At 46.7% G+C, this 16,977-nt stretch overlaps 1 protein-coding gene across 2 annotated transcripts in view; it reads left to right on the top strand.

The window, feature by feature from the left end:
• The first annotated feature begins 4,200 nt into the window (after nucleotides 1-4,200).
• The window catches only part of POLR3A (RNA polymerase III subunit A), a 53,447-nt gene continuing 40,670 nt past the window's right edge, over nucleotides 4,201-16,977 (top strand). For both annotated transcript variants that reach the window (XM_081824017.1, XM_081824019.1), the window contains exons 1-8: nucleotides 4,201-4,392; nucleotides 7,021-7,156; nucleotides 7,407-7,544; nucleotides 8,261-8,432; nucleotides 8,680-8,834; nucleotides 15,745-15,984; nucleotides 16,422-16,584; nucleotides 16,764-16,900. In XM_081824017.1, coding sequence (XP_081680143.1) covers nucleotides 4,349-4,392; nucleotides 7,021-7,156; nucleotides 7,407-7,544; nucleotides 8,261-8,432; nucleotides 8,680-8,834; nucleotides 15,745-15,984; nucleotides 16,422-16,584; nucleotides 16,764-16,900 — 1,185 coding nt within the window. In that variant the 5' untranslated portion in view covers nucleotides 4,201-4,348. The remainder of the gene's footprint in view (nucleotides 4,393-7,020; nucleotides 7,157-7,406; nucleotides 7,545-8,260; nucleotides 8,433-8,679; nucleotides 8,835-15,744; nucleotides 15,985-16,421; nucleotides 16,585-16,763; nucleotides 16,901-16,977) is intronic.

Genomic DNA, 16,977 nt, shown 5'->3' on the forward strand with positions numbered 1-16,977 from the left:
TAAAAAGAAGTAACAGATTTTAGCGCTTATTATTACAAAATGAGTCTTTTGAAGCAACAAATGATGTGCCCTTCCTTACCATCTGTTTCCGCTGAAGTAGTCGGTTAGTCATGAACTTCCTGGTCCGGATAGTTACTGTGTCGTTCTAAAAACACACATAATGCACTAGTTAATGATCCACTCAACCTCTTCTTGAGCCTGCTGAGATTTTTCCAAGATACAGCACTGCCAATGGGTACCCACGAGCCATAAGTGGACAACTCATAAACATGAAGTCACATTTAAGATGCAATTCTGCAGCTGCAGGCGCCACATTTCCAATGTTGAAGAACCACATGAGCTAGTTGCGGGAATGCTTCCATGAAAAGAAAAACCCACACACTCCCAGTGCCTAACTCCTAAGACACGTCTAACACGCTCATTACTAAGAGAACGCACTCCAAAGCTTTCTGGAATCTTCACTTTGCTGTGGGCATCACTTTGGAGCAGGGTTTCTCAATCTCAACACTACTACTCTGGTTCCACTACTTCTCTGTGGGGACTAACCACTAGAGACCAGTAGCACCCCCAACTCCACAGTTTTGATCAAAAATGCCTCCAGATTTTGCACTGTCCCCTTAGGGGCAATTAAAAAAAAAAAAAAACACACCTTCACGTAAGAACCCTTTCTGTGCAGTAAAACTACTTCGACCTGCACAAACCTTTAGTCTCAACTACGTTTGTAACACCCTCACAAGTTTGACACAAACGCTGCCACCATCTGCATGTAAACTACCAGTCTTGCATGGCCAATTTTACACCCCACAAGAAAACCTACTCCCTTCTAAATGGCCCAACAGCTTTTACACAAGTAACCACCTAGGAACGTGGCCATTCAGCATGCTTACACTAAAAAGAAATTTTACCCAAAAAGGAGACAAAGCAGAGGCCTTCGTGGCAACGACTGGTTGCTAGATTTCAAAACCACACCAAAGTAAGTTGACTTGAACAGTCCTCAACTCTTGAAAAGACTGGAGGGAAGAGGGGACTTGCAGATAAGGTCGAATTAGAAATAGGTGCTGAACCTTTACTGACAGAGCTCACTCCTCATGTACTTAAGGCAAGCTTTCTGGAGGCCTCCCTTTCCAGGGCCTCGGTTTCCGCACAGTACAAGAGGTTCCGTACGGCTCACAATGTTTTAGCTTACACATGCGAACAGCTTCACTCGCCACGACTCGCCCGGGCGCCGCCGGCACCCACTTCACCTCTTGGGTTGCCATCACCTCCAAGCCACCTATCCCAAACTGAGAACGCAGGTGAGATGGGTCTCACCCCACCCCGCCCAATCCCCTAGACTCCACGAAGCCGACAAACGCAGCAGGCGCCCTCGCAGTCCCCAGGCCCTGGACTCTGAAGTCCGACGTGCCCGGTTCCGCGGCACAGCCCGGACTCCCCACCGACGGCTCCGGGACTCTCGGCAACCAGCCTCCGTCAGACACAGCCAAAAAAAGAGCGACGGGACTTCGGGCCGCCGTAGCACAAACGGCAGGACCCGGGGACGAAGGATGGCTCAGATACGCGCCGGATAACTGCACGGGTTTGGGGAAACTCACCATGATGGCGGCCTAGCTTCAAGCAGCCGGGGAGGAAAAGAGAACCACTATCCGCCGGCCAATCATATCAATGCGCACGGAAGGCCCCCGAGCGCCGCCGGCGAGGGGGCGTGGCCAGGCCCGCGAGGGCGGCCGCACCAATGCCGGATTGAAAGTGCCTAAGGCCCGCCCCCAGGGAGCTCCCGCGGACTAGATTTACGCGAGCACATGTTCAATTTCGGTTCAATTCGTTGTCCTGAATATCCCGTACTTAGAATTAGGGTAAACCGAATTACAGTTTAGGAGATCCTGTCGACCAGCTTCCTCATTTTATAACGAGGGAAACTGCAGAAACCCGACTCAAAACCTTTATTTCAACTACACAAAACTGACCGTTTTAGGTTATTGCTAAGTATTGCTTTTTTTTTTTTTTTTGAGTCTCTGGTAATTTTCTGTATGAAAAATAAAAAATTCTTCCTTTGTGTTTTTCTGAAAATCTTAGTCCTTACCCTCACAAATGAGCTTTTATCAGTGTTTGATCCATAAATTTGTTAGTTGTTTAAAGTGACGGGGTCGGGCGCCTGGGTGGCTCAGTCGGTTGAGCGACTGCCTTCGGCTCAGGTCATGATCCCAGGGTCCTGGGATCGAGTCCCACATCGGGCTCCCTGCTCTGCGGGGAGCCTGCTTCTCCCTCTGACCCTCCCCCCTCTCATTCTCTCTCTCTCAAATAAATAAATAAAATCTTAAAAAAAAAGAAGAAAAGTTGGGGGGGGTGCCTGGGTGGCTCAGTCGTCTTGATTTTGGCTTGGTCCTGATCAAGCCCCGCCTGGGGCTCTGTGCTGAGCAGTTGGGGGTTTGGGGGGAGTTGTCTATTTGAGATTCTCTCTCTCCGTTTTTGCATACTCTCTTACTCTTTCTAAAATAAATAAATATTTTTTGGGCGCCTGGGTGGCTCAGTCGGTTGAGCGACTGCCTTCGGCTCAGGTCATGATCCCAGGGTCCTGGAATAGAGTCCCACATCGGGCTCCCTGCTCTGCGGGGAGCCTGCTTCTCCCTCTCCCACTCCCCCTGCTTGTGTTCCCTCTCTTGCTGTGTCTCTCTCTGTCAAATAAATAAATAAAATCTTTAAAAATAAATAAAATAATAAAGTGACGGGGTCATGCAAAAATAAAGAACATACGTGCATGTTCAAAAAGAGACATTAGGACCTCTAAAGGTCAGTGTGGCAAAGGAGACAAAGGTGCAGGTTTTGAGGATAGCTTTTCTACATTTTTCAGAGTAACAATACTTAATATTCATTGAGTGACTGCTATGTGCCTGTTCATTCTAATTACTTTCACACTCATTTTGCCATTTGACCTCCCCACTAACTCTAAGAAGTAAGGTACTGATTACTTACCCCCTTTACAAGATGGGTAAACTAAGACACAATGAGGCTAAATAACATTCTCAAGGTCACACAACTTTAGGTGGTGGTACCCAGAGAGGCACTGTGGTTCCAGAACCTTGCTTCTAACCTCTATATGATAAAAGCCACTCGTCGAATCGTGTTAGCATAGTATTGTCTACATTATTCCAAAGGGATTTTAAGTGATTAACTGCTGAAATAAGTAAAGTCTGATTTGCTTTGCTTTTTGTCTGTTACATTTGTGTTTTGCTAATGACGATGCATGGAGTTTGAACAGCATCCCTTCTTAAAACTCAAAGGAGTTGAACCATTTGATTTGGTTGTCTAGAGTGTCTCACAAATAGTAAAAAAGTTTCAGGCTCTGTAGCACTAGATCCTACAGTAGTGTGGTTTCCTTGGTAGTATCATGTGCTGAGATGTCACGCTAGGATCACCTCCCACAGGTTGTCACAGACTGTGGGCAAGCAGTTTATTTCCTCAATACATTAATGATCTTCAATTCTTATTCTCCCCTCATCTTGTTTCCCTTGCTCACCACGACTGACTTTTCGCAGATTTATAGCTTCTGTTTTTGTTATCAATAATATAAGTTTAATTCATTTTTCATTTTTTTTTTTTAAGATTTTTGCTTATTTATTGAGAGAGAGAGCATGAGAGGGAGGAGGGTCAGAGGGAGAAGCAGATCCCCTGCTGAGCAGGGAGCCCTTTGCGGGACTCGATCCTGGGACTCCAGGATCATGACCTGAGCCGAAGGCAGTCGCTTAACCAACTGAGCCACCCAGGCGCCCCCATTTCTTTTTTAAAGTAACTTTGTAAACTGCATGCATGGCCGTGTTTCTGACCTCTTTATTTCCTTTGGCGGTCTTCCAGTTTGTACCTCTGTTCCCTGAGCAGGTTCATTTTAGTCTTCCCCTTTACTTAAAAAAATCAGAGGGTCTTAATTAAGATGGTATTGATGTTGATAATGACAATTTTCCATTTTACGCAGTTTTTGTCCCTCTGATTGCCTAAACGTTCTGAGGCAAGGCATCGCAATCACTCCGCAGGGGTCACATGACCTGGAGAAACGAACCGCTACCGGGCTTTTGAAATTACGGAACAGGCCCCGGTGCAGTTTCAAAGAGGTGCCGCAAGATGGCAGTGTAGGGAGAAGGCAGAAAGCGCCCTGTCCGAAGCCCTCTCTTGACTGACAGACGCGCCGGCGAGTAGCGGAAGAGGAAGCGACCACGTGGGGCGCTCTACGGTGGCCGACAGGATGCCGCCGAGGTGTTAGCAACGAGGCGAGAAGCCCCCTCGGGGAGTACGGCGAGCTACGTTTCTCTAGTCTAGCTCCCGGAGTATCGAGGAGGGTACCCCGGCAGCCGTCACCATGGTGAAGGAACAGTTCCGAGAGACGGATGTCGCCAAGAAAATGTAAGGAGGAGCAAGAATGGCCAAAGGGTGGAGAAATGAAGGGCAGGGGGTGCGGCGTCAGGGGTCCCGGGTCTCGAAGAGTCCATTGGAAGGGGAGGGCCAGGAGTCAGCGGAAGGTGTGGGCAAAGATCAGAAGTATCAGAGTAGGTCAAAGAAAATTGGTCAGGCAGAGGGCAGTCCAGCACCTGGGGGACTGCAGGCCGGGGGTGGTCCCTGGCCTTGGGATGTGACGTGAGCCGTGGCAATGCGCGCACCGTGGACCTACGCACGAATCCTCCCGAGGTCATACGATGGCCTCTTCCGGCCAATCTTTTTTGCCACTGCAGCGTGGGGAGCAATCTGGGACGGGGAATGTGTCTAATTCTGGTTTTGCTGCAGAGCATGTAACACGGAGGCAGTGTTTGCTGACTGAAAGGATAGAGTTTCCAGTTAGAAAGCTATATCACTGGGCGATGTGTAGCAGTCTCAGAAATGAGGCTGCTCTTCTGGACCTTCTCCTTCAGAGCTTATTTATCAGGCCGTGGCCTCCCCTTAGAGCTTACACGGGAAAAATGAACCAATCATTCTTTTAACAGACGCTTAACTGAGGAAGGTGTCGTGTGCTAGGCCCAGGCATAAGCCTTAGGGCTAGGACACGAATAAGACCTTACTGCCTCTTCTAGTTGGAGAAGATAGACAAGTCAGTGTTGACTAGTGCAAGGACAAGTGTAGGTATAGTTATTCTCAGAACACCTAATGAGAAAGAGATTCGAGCAGAAGAATGCAGACCAGACAGCCTTTAAGGAGCATACTGGAGGGAGAAAGGGGTGATGAGAAGAAAGCAGGAGATCTGAAGCTGTGTTCCAGAATTATCTTGGTACCTCTGTGCCAAGGAACCTCTGAAGCGTTTTAAGCAGGGGAGTGTCTTGATAAAAGAGTTCTCCTTTTCTGGAAGGTCTCTTGATTCTTGGGGGACAGAATAAGAGGGAGTCCTTGGATGCCACTGCAGGGGTCCAGGCAGGGGATGATGATGTCCTTTGGTAGTGTCATTGGAGAGATGGATTTCAGAGGGGTTTAGGGTGTAAAATTGACAGGAGTAGTAGGAACGAGAGAAGGGAGAAATGAGATTGACACAGAATTTCTTGCTTGGGCAGTTGTTTGGATGGTTGCCATTCATGGGGAACAAGTGTCTTACTTGGAGGAATCCTTGCAGGTGATCTCTCCATATTCACCCCGGCCCCTCCTGCCCACCCCAAACCCCACCCATATTCAGATGTAATCTGTTCTCACAAAGCAGCCCAAGAGAGCCTGTTAAGATGCAAATTAGATTTCTGACTCTTCAGTTTAAAACCTTCCAGCCGCTTTTTATTGCACTAACATGTAAATTCTATACCAATGTTCCCAAGCCCAGCATGACCTGACCCCATACCGCACTGGCTTCATCTTGTACCATTAGCTTTCTGCACTCTATTATACTGACTTGGTTGGTTTGGTTCTTGAATGCCAAGCTTGTGCTGGCTCTGGGACCCTTGCCCTAATGATTCTCTATTTCAAATGCCGCATCTCCATCCCGTCTTAAAGCTGGCTCCCTCTTACTCAGAATTCAGTTTCAGTGTCAGTTTTACACAGGGGCTTTCTGACCCCACAACGTAGTTTCCTCAGACTCTCTACCACTTCATCTCATTTTCATTCTCTGTATCTGTTCACTTTTGTGTATGTATTTGCTTACTGTCTGTCTTGCCCACCCTGAACTGTGAGCTCCATGTTGGCAGGGACCTTGTCTGTCTCATCTAATCTGTATCCGCAGCTCCTCAAGATGGTGCCTGGCACACAGTAAGTCCCCAATTTGCTGGTCAGATGATTGAAGGAGCAGATTTGGGGATGAAAGTGTCGGGTTCTGTTTTAGATGTGTCCAGTTTGAGGTTCCTGTGCAGTTGCGCAGAACAGGTGTCTAGACGGCCTCCCGCGGAGTAGCAGTAGCTGGTCTAAAGATGGGGATTACATGGACGTTAACATATACCTGAGTGACACAATCACTCAGGAGGGATGCCTAGAATGAAAAGAAGGTGTTGAGGGTCGCATCCCTGCATGAGGAGAGATCAGAATATTTAAGGGATGGAGTAGAAGAAGCAACCACAAAAGAAGGAACAGATGGCACGGGGACACACAGAGAGTATGTGGTGTCCCCAAGGCTGTAAGAGGAAAATATTTCAGGATAAGGGGGAAGGCGGAGTTAACATCCAGCACTGCAGAGCGGTAAGATGAGCACATTCTTACCAGGATTTAGCAAGCAGGTGGGCTCGGTGACCTTGGTGAACACCATTCATTTGATAGTAAGAATGGAAATGATTTCAGGGGGATGAAGGGGTGTTTACCAAGGAAAAATGGGAGAGACTTGAATATATTTAATAATGGAGCAGAGCCTGTAAACAGTTGGAAGAGTAAGGTTGGTTATGATGGGTCACTGCAATCACCATTTTTGGTAAGTGGTTTTGACATAATTGTTCCCTTTTGTTGTTGTTGTTATTTTTAATTAAGCAAGCTCTATGCCCAACGTGGGGTTTGAACTCACAACCCCGAAATCAAGAGTCATATGCTCTACTGATGGAGCCAGCCAGGCGCCCCAGCTCCTGTTTCTTTTTATTCCAGAAGCCACATCTGTTTTGGAATGAAGTCCCCTGAGGAGATGCGCCAGCAGGCCCACATCCAGGTTGTGAGTAAGAACCTGTACAGCCAGGACAACAACCATGCTCCCTTGCTGTATGGTGTGCTTGACCATAGGATGGTAAGTCCCCACCCCCTCCCAGCTCATGTGTCTTGACATGCTGATGAAACTGATGACTTACCAGGTTGGAAGAAGCAAGAGCTTCTTTCCATCTCCCTTATGCCTCCTGCACCATCTCAGGGACTCCAGCCTTTGGTCAATGGGATGTGAATACTCTGCACCTTCTCAGGTGATTCTGACTCAGAGTCACCCGGTCCCACTTTCCCGTCCAGTGGTCTCCATTAATAATTGGGTGTGCTTTTATCCAAAGGGTACAAGTGAGAAGGACCGTCCTTGCGAAACCTGTGGGAAAAACTTGGCTGACTGTCTGGGCCACTACGGCTACATTGACTTGGAGTTGCCATGCTTTCACGTGGGCTATTTCAGAGCAGTTATCGGCATCTTACAGGTAGGCGCAGATGTGTTCGTTTTCAAGGCATAAACTTAGGAATTACTGCTCAGGGACATTGGAGTGAGCTTAGGAATTGGGAGTGGTTGGGGATACATCTAGGGAGAATTTTTACATTACACACGTAATATTGCATCTTGCAGTAAGTTAAACTGTGTAAGGATTCTTTATTCTTTGATTTTTCTTGAGTAGGTGGTAGGTAGACGCTATGAAAAATAACAGTAAATCCAGCAGTACAAAACAGCACAAAGTTAAAAAATCAGTTAGCAAAAATCCTACCAGCCAGCTATGACTACAGCTAGCATTCTGGTGAACATCAGCCACCTCTCTGTGCGTATCTCTGGGCATGTCACTCAGTTTCCATGTCCTGGGCAAGAGGTAGGGGTAGGGGTGACTTTTTTTTTTTTTTTTTTTAGGTAGGGGTGACATTTTTATTTTTTTTTTATTTTTATTTTTTTTTTTTAAAGATTTTACTTATTTATTTGAGACAGAGAGAATGAGAGAGAGAGAGCACAAGAGAGGGGGGAGGGTCAGAGGGAGAAGCAGGCTCCCTGCCGAGCAGGGAGCCCGATGCGGGACTCGATCCAGGGACTCCAGGATCATGACCTGAGCCGAAAGCAGTCACTTAACCAACTGAGCCACCCAGGCGCCCAGGGGTGACATTTTTAAAAGGCTTTTTCATCTCTCATCCTTTTATCTGTTTTAATTTTTAAAAGATGATCTGTAAAACCTGCTGCCACATCATGCTGTCCCAGGAGGAGAAGAAGCAGTTTCTGGATTATCTGAAGAGGCCTGGCCTGACCTACCTCCAGAAACGTGGACTGAAGAAGAAAATCTCTGATAAGTGCCGAAAGAAGAACATCTGCCATTACTGTGGCGCTTTTAATGGTGAGCAGGACGCGTAAAAGGCTTAGTAAAGCCCTTTGCATTCACTTTGGTCCATTTAGCTTATTAGTTTCATGCAGTGTTGGGAAGTCAGGTTTTTTTCTTGCAAATGAGGCTTTAGAGCCTAGCAACTGCTGCCCTGTTGGCAAATGCATTTTCAGTGACCTCATTAACCAGACTACAATCTCAGGGCAGCCTGACCCAAGTACCTCATTAGTCCAATCTTGGTAAATAAATTCACTCCTAACAGGTACCGTAAAGAAATGTGGATTACTGAAGATAATTCATGAGAAGTACAAGACCAACAAAAAAGTGGTGGATCCTATCGTATCAAATTTCCTTCAGTCTTTTGAAACAGCCATCGAGCATAACAAAGAAGTAGAACCACTGTTGGGAAGGGCACAGGTGAGCCTGAAAACACATGTCTGCCCTCTGCCTACCTCCCCCTGCATCACACACACCCATTCTCACCCGCTCCCTCTCTCTGATGGACACCTCTTTCAAGATGAGAAGTCCGATTAAGTTAGATCTCTGGGAATACTTCATGACAAGTGCTTATGTTACACGATGTTTAATGTAGACTGGCCTTATAACTAATGTATTTTTTTTTAAGATTTTTTTTTTTAATTTATTTATTTGATAGAGAGATAGCACAGGTAGGTAGAGCGGCAGGCAGAGGGAAAGGGAGAAGCAGGCTCTCTGCTGAGCAGGGAGCCCGATGCGGGACTCGATCCCAGGACACTGGGATCATGACCTGAGGCGAAGGCAGCCGCTTAACCAACTGAGCCATCCAGGCACCCCTAACGCACGCATTTTTAATTGTACAGGTAACGTGTTTTATCATAAGAGATTGTGGCTATATAGATCATAAATTGAGAGATGCTGTTTCTCATATGGGTACTGAGATCTGAGAAATTGTAGGTGACTCCCGTTACTTTACGTGGCACAGACTTAACTAGTAGGGTTTTGTGAGGTACTCTGTTCTGCCTTGCTCTGATTTCGATTAGTATTTAATTCCCACAGTACAGTCTAGAATTGGTAGTATACGAGACTAACAAATGAGTTGAATGGTTCCTGAGTACCAAGTTCTATCAGACTTACGGGAGCATCAGGAACTGCAAGACGGTGGGTCTGCTGTCACTGGTCCCACAGTTTAGATGTGTCACAAGCAGTTAGTCTATGAAAAGATAACTGATATCCTAGGGCAGAGTGTTGACCATCATACGAGTGGCAGAGACAGGAAGCTCAGTGGGAAATCGGGAGGAAGATGTCACTTTGGACTTGGTTAGGGAAGACTGAGGAAAGATGTGGTGGGATCTGGGTGAGCCACGTTTACAGAGTGAAGGGCAGTGAGCTCAGCATGTCCAGGCGACAGTGTCTAGGCTGTTTCTGAAGCTGAGGCTCTGAAAGACCAGCGAGTGCTAATAAAAGCACCCTGCCTTCAGCAACTGCTGTTAGGGATGGGCACTGTCCAAGCTCTTCACATGGATTGCCCCCTGTGTAATCTTCAGTAGCGCTTGAGACAGCCTTGCCTGAGATGATCCAGAAGACTGTAGCCAAGGGAACTAGAGTGTTGGAGACCAGACAAGTGAGAGCTTAGTGTAGAGTGCAGCCTGCTCTGGGAACGTGGAGCCAGGGAAGGTGTTGAGCAGGAAAGTTCATGGTGAATAAATGACGAAATCGCGGAAGAGCCTGACTGCTCTCCTAGAGAACCCATTACCAGAGCGAAAAGACAGGCCATGGGCTGGGAGAAAGCAGTCAACATTCGTGTATCTGACAAAGGACTCTCATATCCAGAATATAGGAAACAGTCCTTCAAAATCAGTAAGAAAAATATGACCCTGATTTTAAGCAGTGGGAGCAAAACTTGAATTAGCACTTCACAAAAGGATATATTCATGTGGCTAATAAATAAGTGAAAAATTGCTCAATGTTACTAGTCATCAGGAAAATGCTATTTAAAACTATACACACACACCCCTAGAAAAATTAAAATGTAAAAAAACTGAAAACCATGTGCTGGCAAAGATGTGAAGCGACTGGCACTCCTATGTTGACAGTGGCAGTGTGGAAGGTTATCACCACTCTGAACAATTGTTTGACGATTTCCTATGCTCACCATACTTCCTAGCAGGTTTACTCTTCAGTACATACCCAAGAGAAATGAGTGCCTGTGTCCACAGAAATATTTGTACAAGAATGTTTGTCGCAACTTTATTAATAAAAGCCACAATTGGAAACAGTCCAGATGATTGTGAACAGGAGAATAAACAAAATTGTCACAGATCCACACGATGGAATACTATCCTGCGTGAAAAGTGAACTCCTGACACACACAACCTGGCCAAATGTCAGAATCCTGCTGAGAACAAGGAACTCTGTACAGGAGGGTACATAGTGTATAATTCCACATAGATAAGTCCAAGAACAGGCCTGACTGATCTTTGCTGACAGATGTGAGGAGAGCAGTTACCCCTGGGGTGAGGGCTTGGTACTGACTGAAAAGAAGTATCAGGATCCTTTTATGGACAGATGAAAATATTCTATATTTTGATCTGAACACTAGTGTGTGTGGTGTATATGTGTAAAAATGTGTCAATCTCTTTAGGATTTGTACAATTTAATATATGTAAGTTCTGTCTTGATGGGGGGGGCGGGTTACAAGGAAAACAGACCCTGAGCCTAGGTGGCAATAAAGGAGCCAGAGACCAGAGTCACTGTGTGCGGTAAGAAGGGCAGCAGTTGATGACCAACCACCAGGGAGATGTGTGGGAGAGGGAGCCGTCAGAGGGGAGTGAGCATGTGCACAGACCTCTGGAAAATGAAAGTGATCCTGGAAATGGGGAGACGGTGTCAGCGATTGATTCAAGCAGAAGTGTCTTCAAGGCAGTTAGGACGAAGCTACTGCAGAGGAAGTGAGGGTGTGAGCTAAAGAAGGTGACCTTGCCCTTGTACAGCTGTGAGAGAGGCACTTTGCAGGCTCGTGACTGTGCAGAAAGCAGTCAGAAGCCTGGGGAGCAGCCTCAGTCTGTGAGGTTGAGAGGTGTCCGGGCTTTCTTGGGGGCAGCCTTACTTGCCGTCCCCCTGCATGCCCTCTGCTGCTCCTGGATCAGCCTCCCTGGCACCACACCACTACTTACCACGGCCAGCTCCCTGCCCGGGACCGGCAGCCACTGTCTCTGCTCCACACACTGTCGACAATAGCGCAGTACTCCCGTATGGCCTGGGAGGCATCTTGTTTGGGCAGAGTCTCCTGAATGACTCGGATCTATAGGTAACCCCCTCCCGTTTAAGTCACTAGTCTAGAGCGTCCAGCTTGGCGCTCAGGTCATGCCCCAATGCCACCACCACCCTGTGTACCCCACCCCACTCTGCCCAGATTGACACCCTAGAGGTGGTTTAGGGTAGTGAGGAGCTTTGACTTTGGGGTCAGATGGGAGATTAGAGCCCATTTCTGCTGCTTATTTGTTCTGTGACTTTAGACACTTGACCCAACCTGGACTTGAGTTTCCTCAGCTATCAACAGGGATTACAGGAGTATCTGCTTTAAGGCTGTTGTAAGGATTAAGAGATGAATTCCAGGTAAAGTGCTTAGCCCAGTGCCTGGTGCAGAGCAAGCGCGTAGAGCATATTACCCAGTTGCTGTACCTAGCACTGCTACTGACATTATCGTGATACTAATGACAGGATGGGGGTGCCTGGGTGGCTCAGTCAGTTAAGCATCTGACTCTGGATTTTGGCTCAGGTCATGATGTCAGGGTTGTGAGATCAAGCCCCGTGTCAGGCTCTACACTGGGCTTGGAGCCTGCTTAAGATTCTCGCTCTTTCCCTCTCTTAAAAAAAAAAAAGCTTTAATAATGACAGGAGTGTCTGGCTGGCTTAGTCAAAAGAGTGTGGGACTTTTGATCTTGGGGTCATGAGCTCGAGCCCCATGTTGGGTGTAGAGATTACTTAAATAACCTTTAAAAATTAATAAATGAAAACAAACTTCTCTAGTGCAACTGTATGATTTAATTTACAACAAAATTATAAAGAAAATAAGTAATGACAGTCATGGTAAAGACAGGTGAGGCTTCCTCCCCTCTCCACGTGTATGCTGGGACTCAGTGTCCCTTTGGCTTACTGACTCTGCTCCCTCCCCCTCCTCACCAGACACCCCCTTGCCTTAGCTTCTTCCCTGCAGCCTCTGCTCTTCCCACCCTTTGATCTCACCCTTTTCTCAACCGCATGTCCATTGTCTGTGCCTCATGTAACACCTGTGTTCCATCTTGTATTTCTGTTGGTTTCTCCTTAAGTGTGCTCTGTAACAAGATCCATTTTTCTGAGGTCCTGTTTGAGGACTTTACAGTGCTTGGAGCAGTGGCAGGGCCTCCAAAGTTGTCAGAGACCATCAACTTATCCTGGTTCTTATACCAGCTGTGAAAGGAGGGAGGGGGCGAAACAGGAATTCACCATTGCCTGATTCCGAATGGCCCTTCCTCAGAGAGGGCCCCTTAGTCACCTAAGTGAACAAAGCATCAGTGAGTCCCTTTTACCTTTTGTGGAGAGGGGTGTCGTGCAGACAGGTGGGTGTATTGCCCTGAAGCTCATTAAACTCAGGATGGTCCACATCCTGACATGCTTACCTACCCGTTTAATTTCCAGGAGTGTGGAACCTCATGTGCCTTTATGGGCAGCATAGCATCCTTGAGTTAGGGGAAACCTTAGAGCAGTGGTTCTTGACCTTTTCTGGGTCACAGACCTCTTTAGGAATTAAACAAAAACTCTGGACTCTATCTCCAGAAGACTAGTGTATATCCACTCCCTGTTTTAATGCAAATCCAGGAGTTGGTGGACCTGCAGATAAGAGTCTCTCCATAGAGGGGCGCCTGGGTGGCTCAGTCGGTTGGGTGTCCAACTCCTGATCTCAGCTCAGGTCTCAATCTCAGGGTCTTGAGTTCAAGCCCTGCATTGGGATCCACACTGGGGGTGGAGCCTGCTTTAAAAAAAAAAAGGGGGGGGGAAAGAATCTTTCCATAGATAGCATCAGTATTGCCTCCCCACTAGGTAGAAATGCCTTCCATAGCGACCCCAGCAGATTGAGTGGCAGGCTAAGCTTCTCTGTGCCACCTAGGGCAGTCCACGCTCCACCAGGGAGCCCTGGCTGTTTGGATATTGTGCCTTGGACCCAACAGCCCTTCTTTCTGTCTCTCCAGCGGTCCCTGACTTCCATTTCCTAGTACATAACAATAAATCAGGGCTCTCTTCCCTGTGCCCTTTGGGAGGCAAGTGTTATGTCATTCTGGAGTAACGGCTCTGGCCAGGAACTGGTCTCCAGACTCTTGTCAGTCCTCCTGCCCTCCTCCAACAGCCTTCAGTTCCGTGATGTTCTTGTCTAGCACTGACTCTGGTACTGGAAGGGACATATGGCCTTCATCCTGTTCCTAGAACTCTTAGTTAGATATCCTCCGACTGCCTCAGGTGGCCGTGAGGTGCACTTTGCTGGGAGGCAGGGAAGCTGAGGAAGGGAATTCTGCGGGCAGGGACCCAGACTGCAAAACTTCAGGCAGGATTCCTTCTTTCTCCCCAAGTCCACTGCCTTCTCCAGGGCGGGCCCACAGAAATATCCTCTTGTGACAGTGTCCTAAGGGCAGTGGATTTTCAAACATTTCTTCTTAACTTTGTTTCCCTGTCTCATTAAGTTACGCATAGCAAGTTCTGCTTATAACACATATTCTTTGTCACACCGTATTTAATCCCAAGAAAATGTAATTTTCAGCAACAAGACACAAGCTGACCATTCTTACCTTTGATCTTTGAGTTTCTCTGATCATGCGTGTAGTTCTTATGAGGAAGTTGTTATAGCATAGCACTTCTATAAAATGAAGTTGATACAAGGGCAATATAGGGCACCTGGGTGGCTCAGTCAGTTAAGTGTCTGCCTTCAACTCAGGTTATGATCCCAGGGTCCTGGAAAGGAGCCCCTCTTCTGGCCTTCTGCTCAGCGGGGAGTCTCCTTCTCCCTCTCCCCTCCCGCCGCTCATGCTCTCACCCTCTCTCAAATAAATGAAAAATAAAATCTTAAAAAAAAAAATAGGAAGGCGGGCGCCTGGGTAACTCAGTCGGTTGGGCGTCTGCCTTCGGCTCAGGTCATGATCCTGGAGTCCCTGGATCGAGTCCCGTATCAGGCTCCCTGCTCAGCGGGGAGTCGTCTTCTCCCTCTGCCCCTCACCCTGCTCGTGTTCTCTCTTTCTCTCTCACTGTCTCAAATAAATAAAATCTTCACAAAGGCGATGTAAGTTCACTGCAGAAAATTTATTTTTTAATGCTTTTTTTTTTTTAGATTTTATTTATTTATTTTTTAAGATTTTATTTATTTATTTGAGAGAGGATGAGATAGAGAGCATGAGAGGGGGGAGGGTCAGAGGGAGAAGCAGACTCCCTGCTGAGCAGGGAGCCCGATGCGGGACTTGATCCTGGGACTCCAGGATCATGACCTGAGCCAAAGGCAGTCGCTTAACCAATTGAGCCACCCAGGCGCCCCAAGATTTTATTTATTTATTTGACAGAGAGCACACAAGCAGGGGGAGCGGGAGGGAGAGGGAGAAGCAGGCTCCCTGCTGAGCAGGGTCAATTTAGGTCAATTTAGCAGGGAGCCTGATGCAGGACTCAATCCCAGGACCCTGGAATCATGACCTGAGCCAAAGGCAGACGCTTAACTGACTGAGCCATCCTGGCACCCCACTGCAGAAAATTTAAATGTAAACAAAGAAGCAAGAAGATTATAATTCCACTCACCTGCAGACAGTACTATTAACAGCTTGCTAAACATCCATTTCCTCTTTTCTGTACAGATGTACATTTTCCCCTGAAATGAGATCATAACATACACACGCTTCTTTCATTTACCAATATTTTATGAACAGCTTTCATGGCAATAGCTACATTTCTGTAGTGTCTTTTTTTTTATGGCTTCGTGGTTACTTGTGTATGGATATACTATGATTTTATCTAGCCAGCAACCTATCAGGCTATTTCCATCTCTTCATTGTTAACAGCTTTAGGGAACATCCCTGTAGCTGAATCTTTGTGTTGATTTCTAAAGTCATTCCCTTTGGAATAATTAGAAGTGGAATTACTGGCTTAAATAATTGGAATAAAAGGCATGTATGTGTTTAGGGCTCTGCCACCGTAGCATGTTACCAACAGAAATTTCTTTCAGTGCGTATAGTTAACTCTGAGTTAAGTGGTGAATGGGGTAGAGAGCATGAAGTAAACTTGCCCAAACTGTGGAAAGTTAACGTGTCTCTCCATTCTTTTTTCCTCCTCTCTATAGGAAAACTTGAATCCCTTAGTAGTTCTGAATTTATTCAAACGAATCCCAGCTGAAGATGTCCCTCTACTTCTAATGAACCCAGAAGCTGGAAAGCCCTCTGATTTGATTCTCACACGACTTTTAGTGCCCCCTTTGTGTATCAGACCCTCCGTCGTGAGCGATTTGAAGTCTGGCACCAATGAAGATGATCTGACGATGAAATTGACAGAAATCATTTTCCTAAATGACGTCATTAAAAAGGTCAGTACAACGTTCTGCGTTGAGCACTGGGTGATATACGCAAACAATGAATCATGGAATACTACATGAAAAACTAATGATGTAATGTATGGTGATTAACATAACATAATGAAAAAAAATGAAAAAAAAAAAGTCAGTGCTTCCAAGCACTAGGTTTAGGAGTGTTATCTATTGCAAACACTTCTCATCAAGAAAGTCAGGTTGAGGGCGCCTGGGTGGCTCAGTTGGTTAAGCGACTGCCTTCGGCTCAGGTTATGATCCTGGAGTCCCGGGATCGAGTCCCGCATCGGGCTCCCTGCTCGGCAGGGAGTCTGCTTCTCCCTCTGACCCTCCTCCCTCTCGTGCTCTCTGTCTCTCATTCTCTCTCTCAAAATAAAGAAAGAAAGAAAGAAAGGTTGACCCAGAATCATGTTTTCTCATTCGCTGCTCATTTTTAGCATCGGATATCAGGAGCAAAGACCCAGATGATCATGGAAGACTGGGATTTCTTGCAACTACAGTGTGCCCTCTACATTAACAGCGAGCTCTCAGGCATTCCCCTCAACATGGCACCCAAGAAATGGACAAGAGGTTTCGTCCAGCGCCTAAAGGGAAAACAGGGTATGTTTCCAACAAAATGTGCAGGAGACAGTCTACTGCCTTTGTTACCTTTTTCTGGAGTGTATGTCCAGCTTATCTAATTGGCAATCACAGACTTCCCTAGTTCTCTGTGGTCATACTATTCCAAAGCAGCACACGTTTGTTCCATGGAGACCTATGACGTGTTTTTGTTGATTTAGGTCGATTTAGAGGCAATCTCTCAGGAAAGAGAGTGGATTTTTCTGGCAGAACAGTCATCTCACCTGACCCCAATCTCAGGATCGATGAGGTAGCTGTGCCCGTTCACGTGGCCAAAATTCTTACTTTTCCTGAGAAGGTAAGTTCCATTCAGTCACTCAATTCTGTGTTTGTCTTTTATTTTGAGATTCCAAACAATAGACAGTTGGAAAATCC

Source organism: Leptonychotes weddellii, chromosome 6, assembly GCF_054177405.1.
Source record: "Leptonychotes weddellii isolate Sample4059 chromosome 6, ASM5417740v2, whole genome shotgun sequence".
Classification (NCBI taxonomy): Eukaryota; Metazoa; Chordata; class Mammalia; order Carnivora; family Phocidae; genus Leptonychotes; species Leptonychotes weddellii.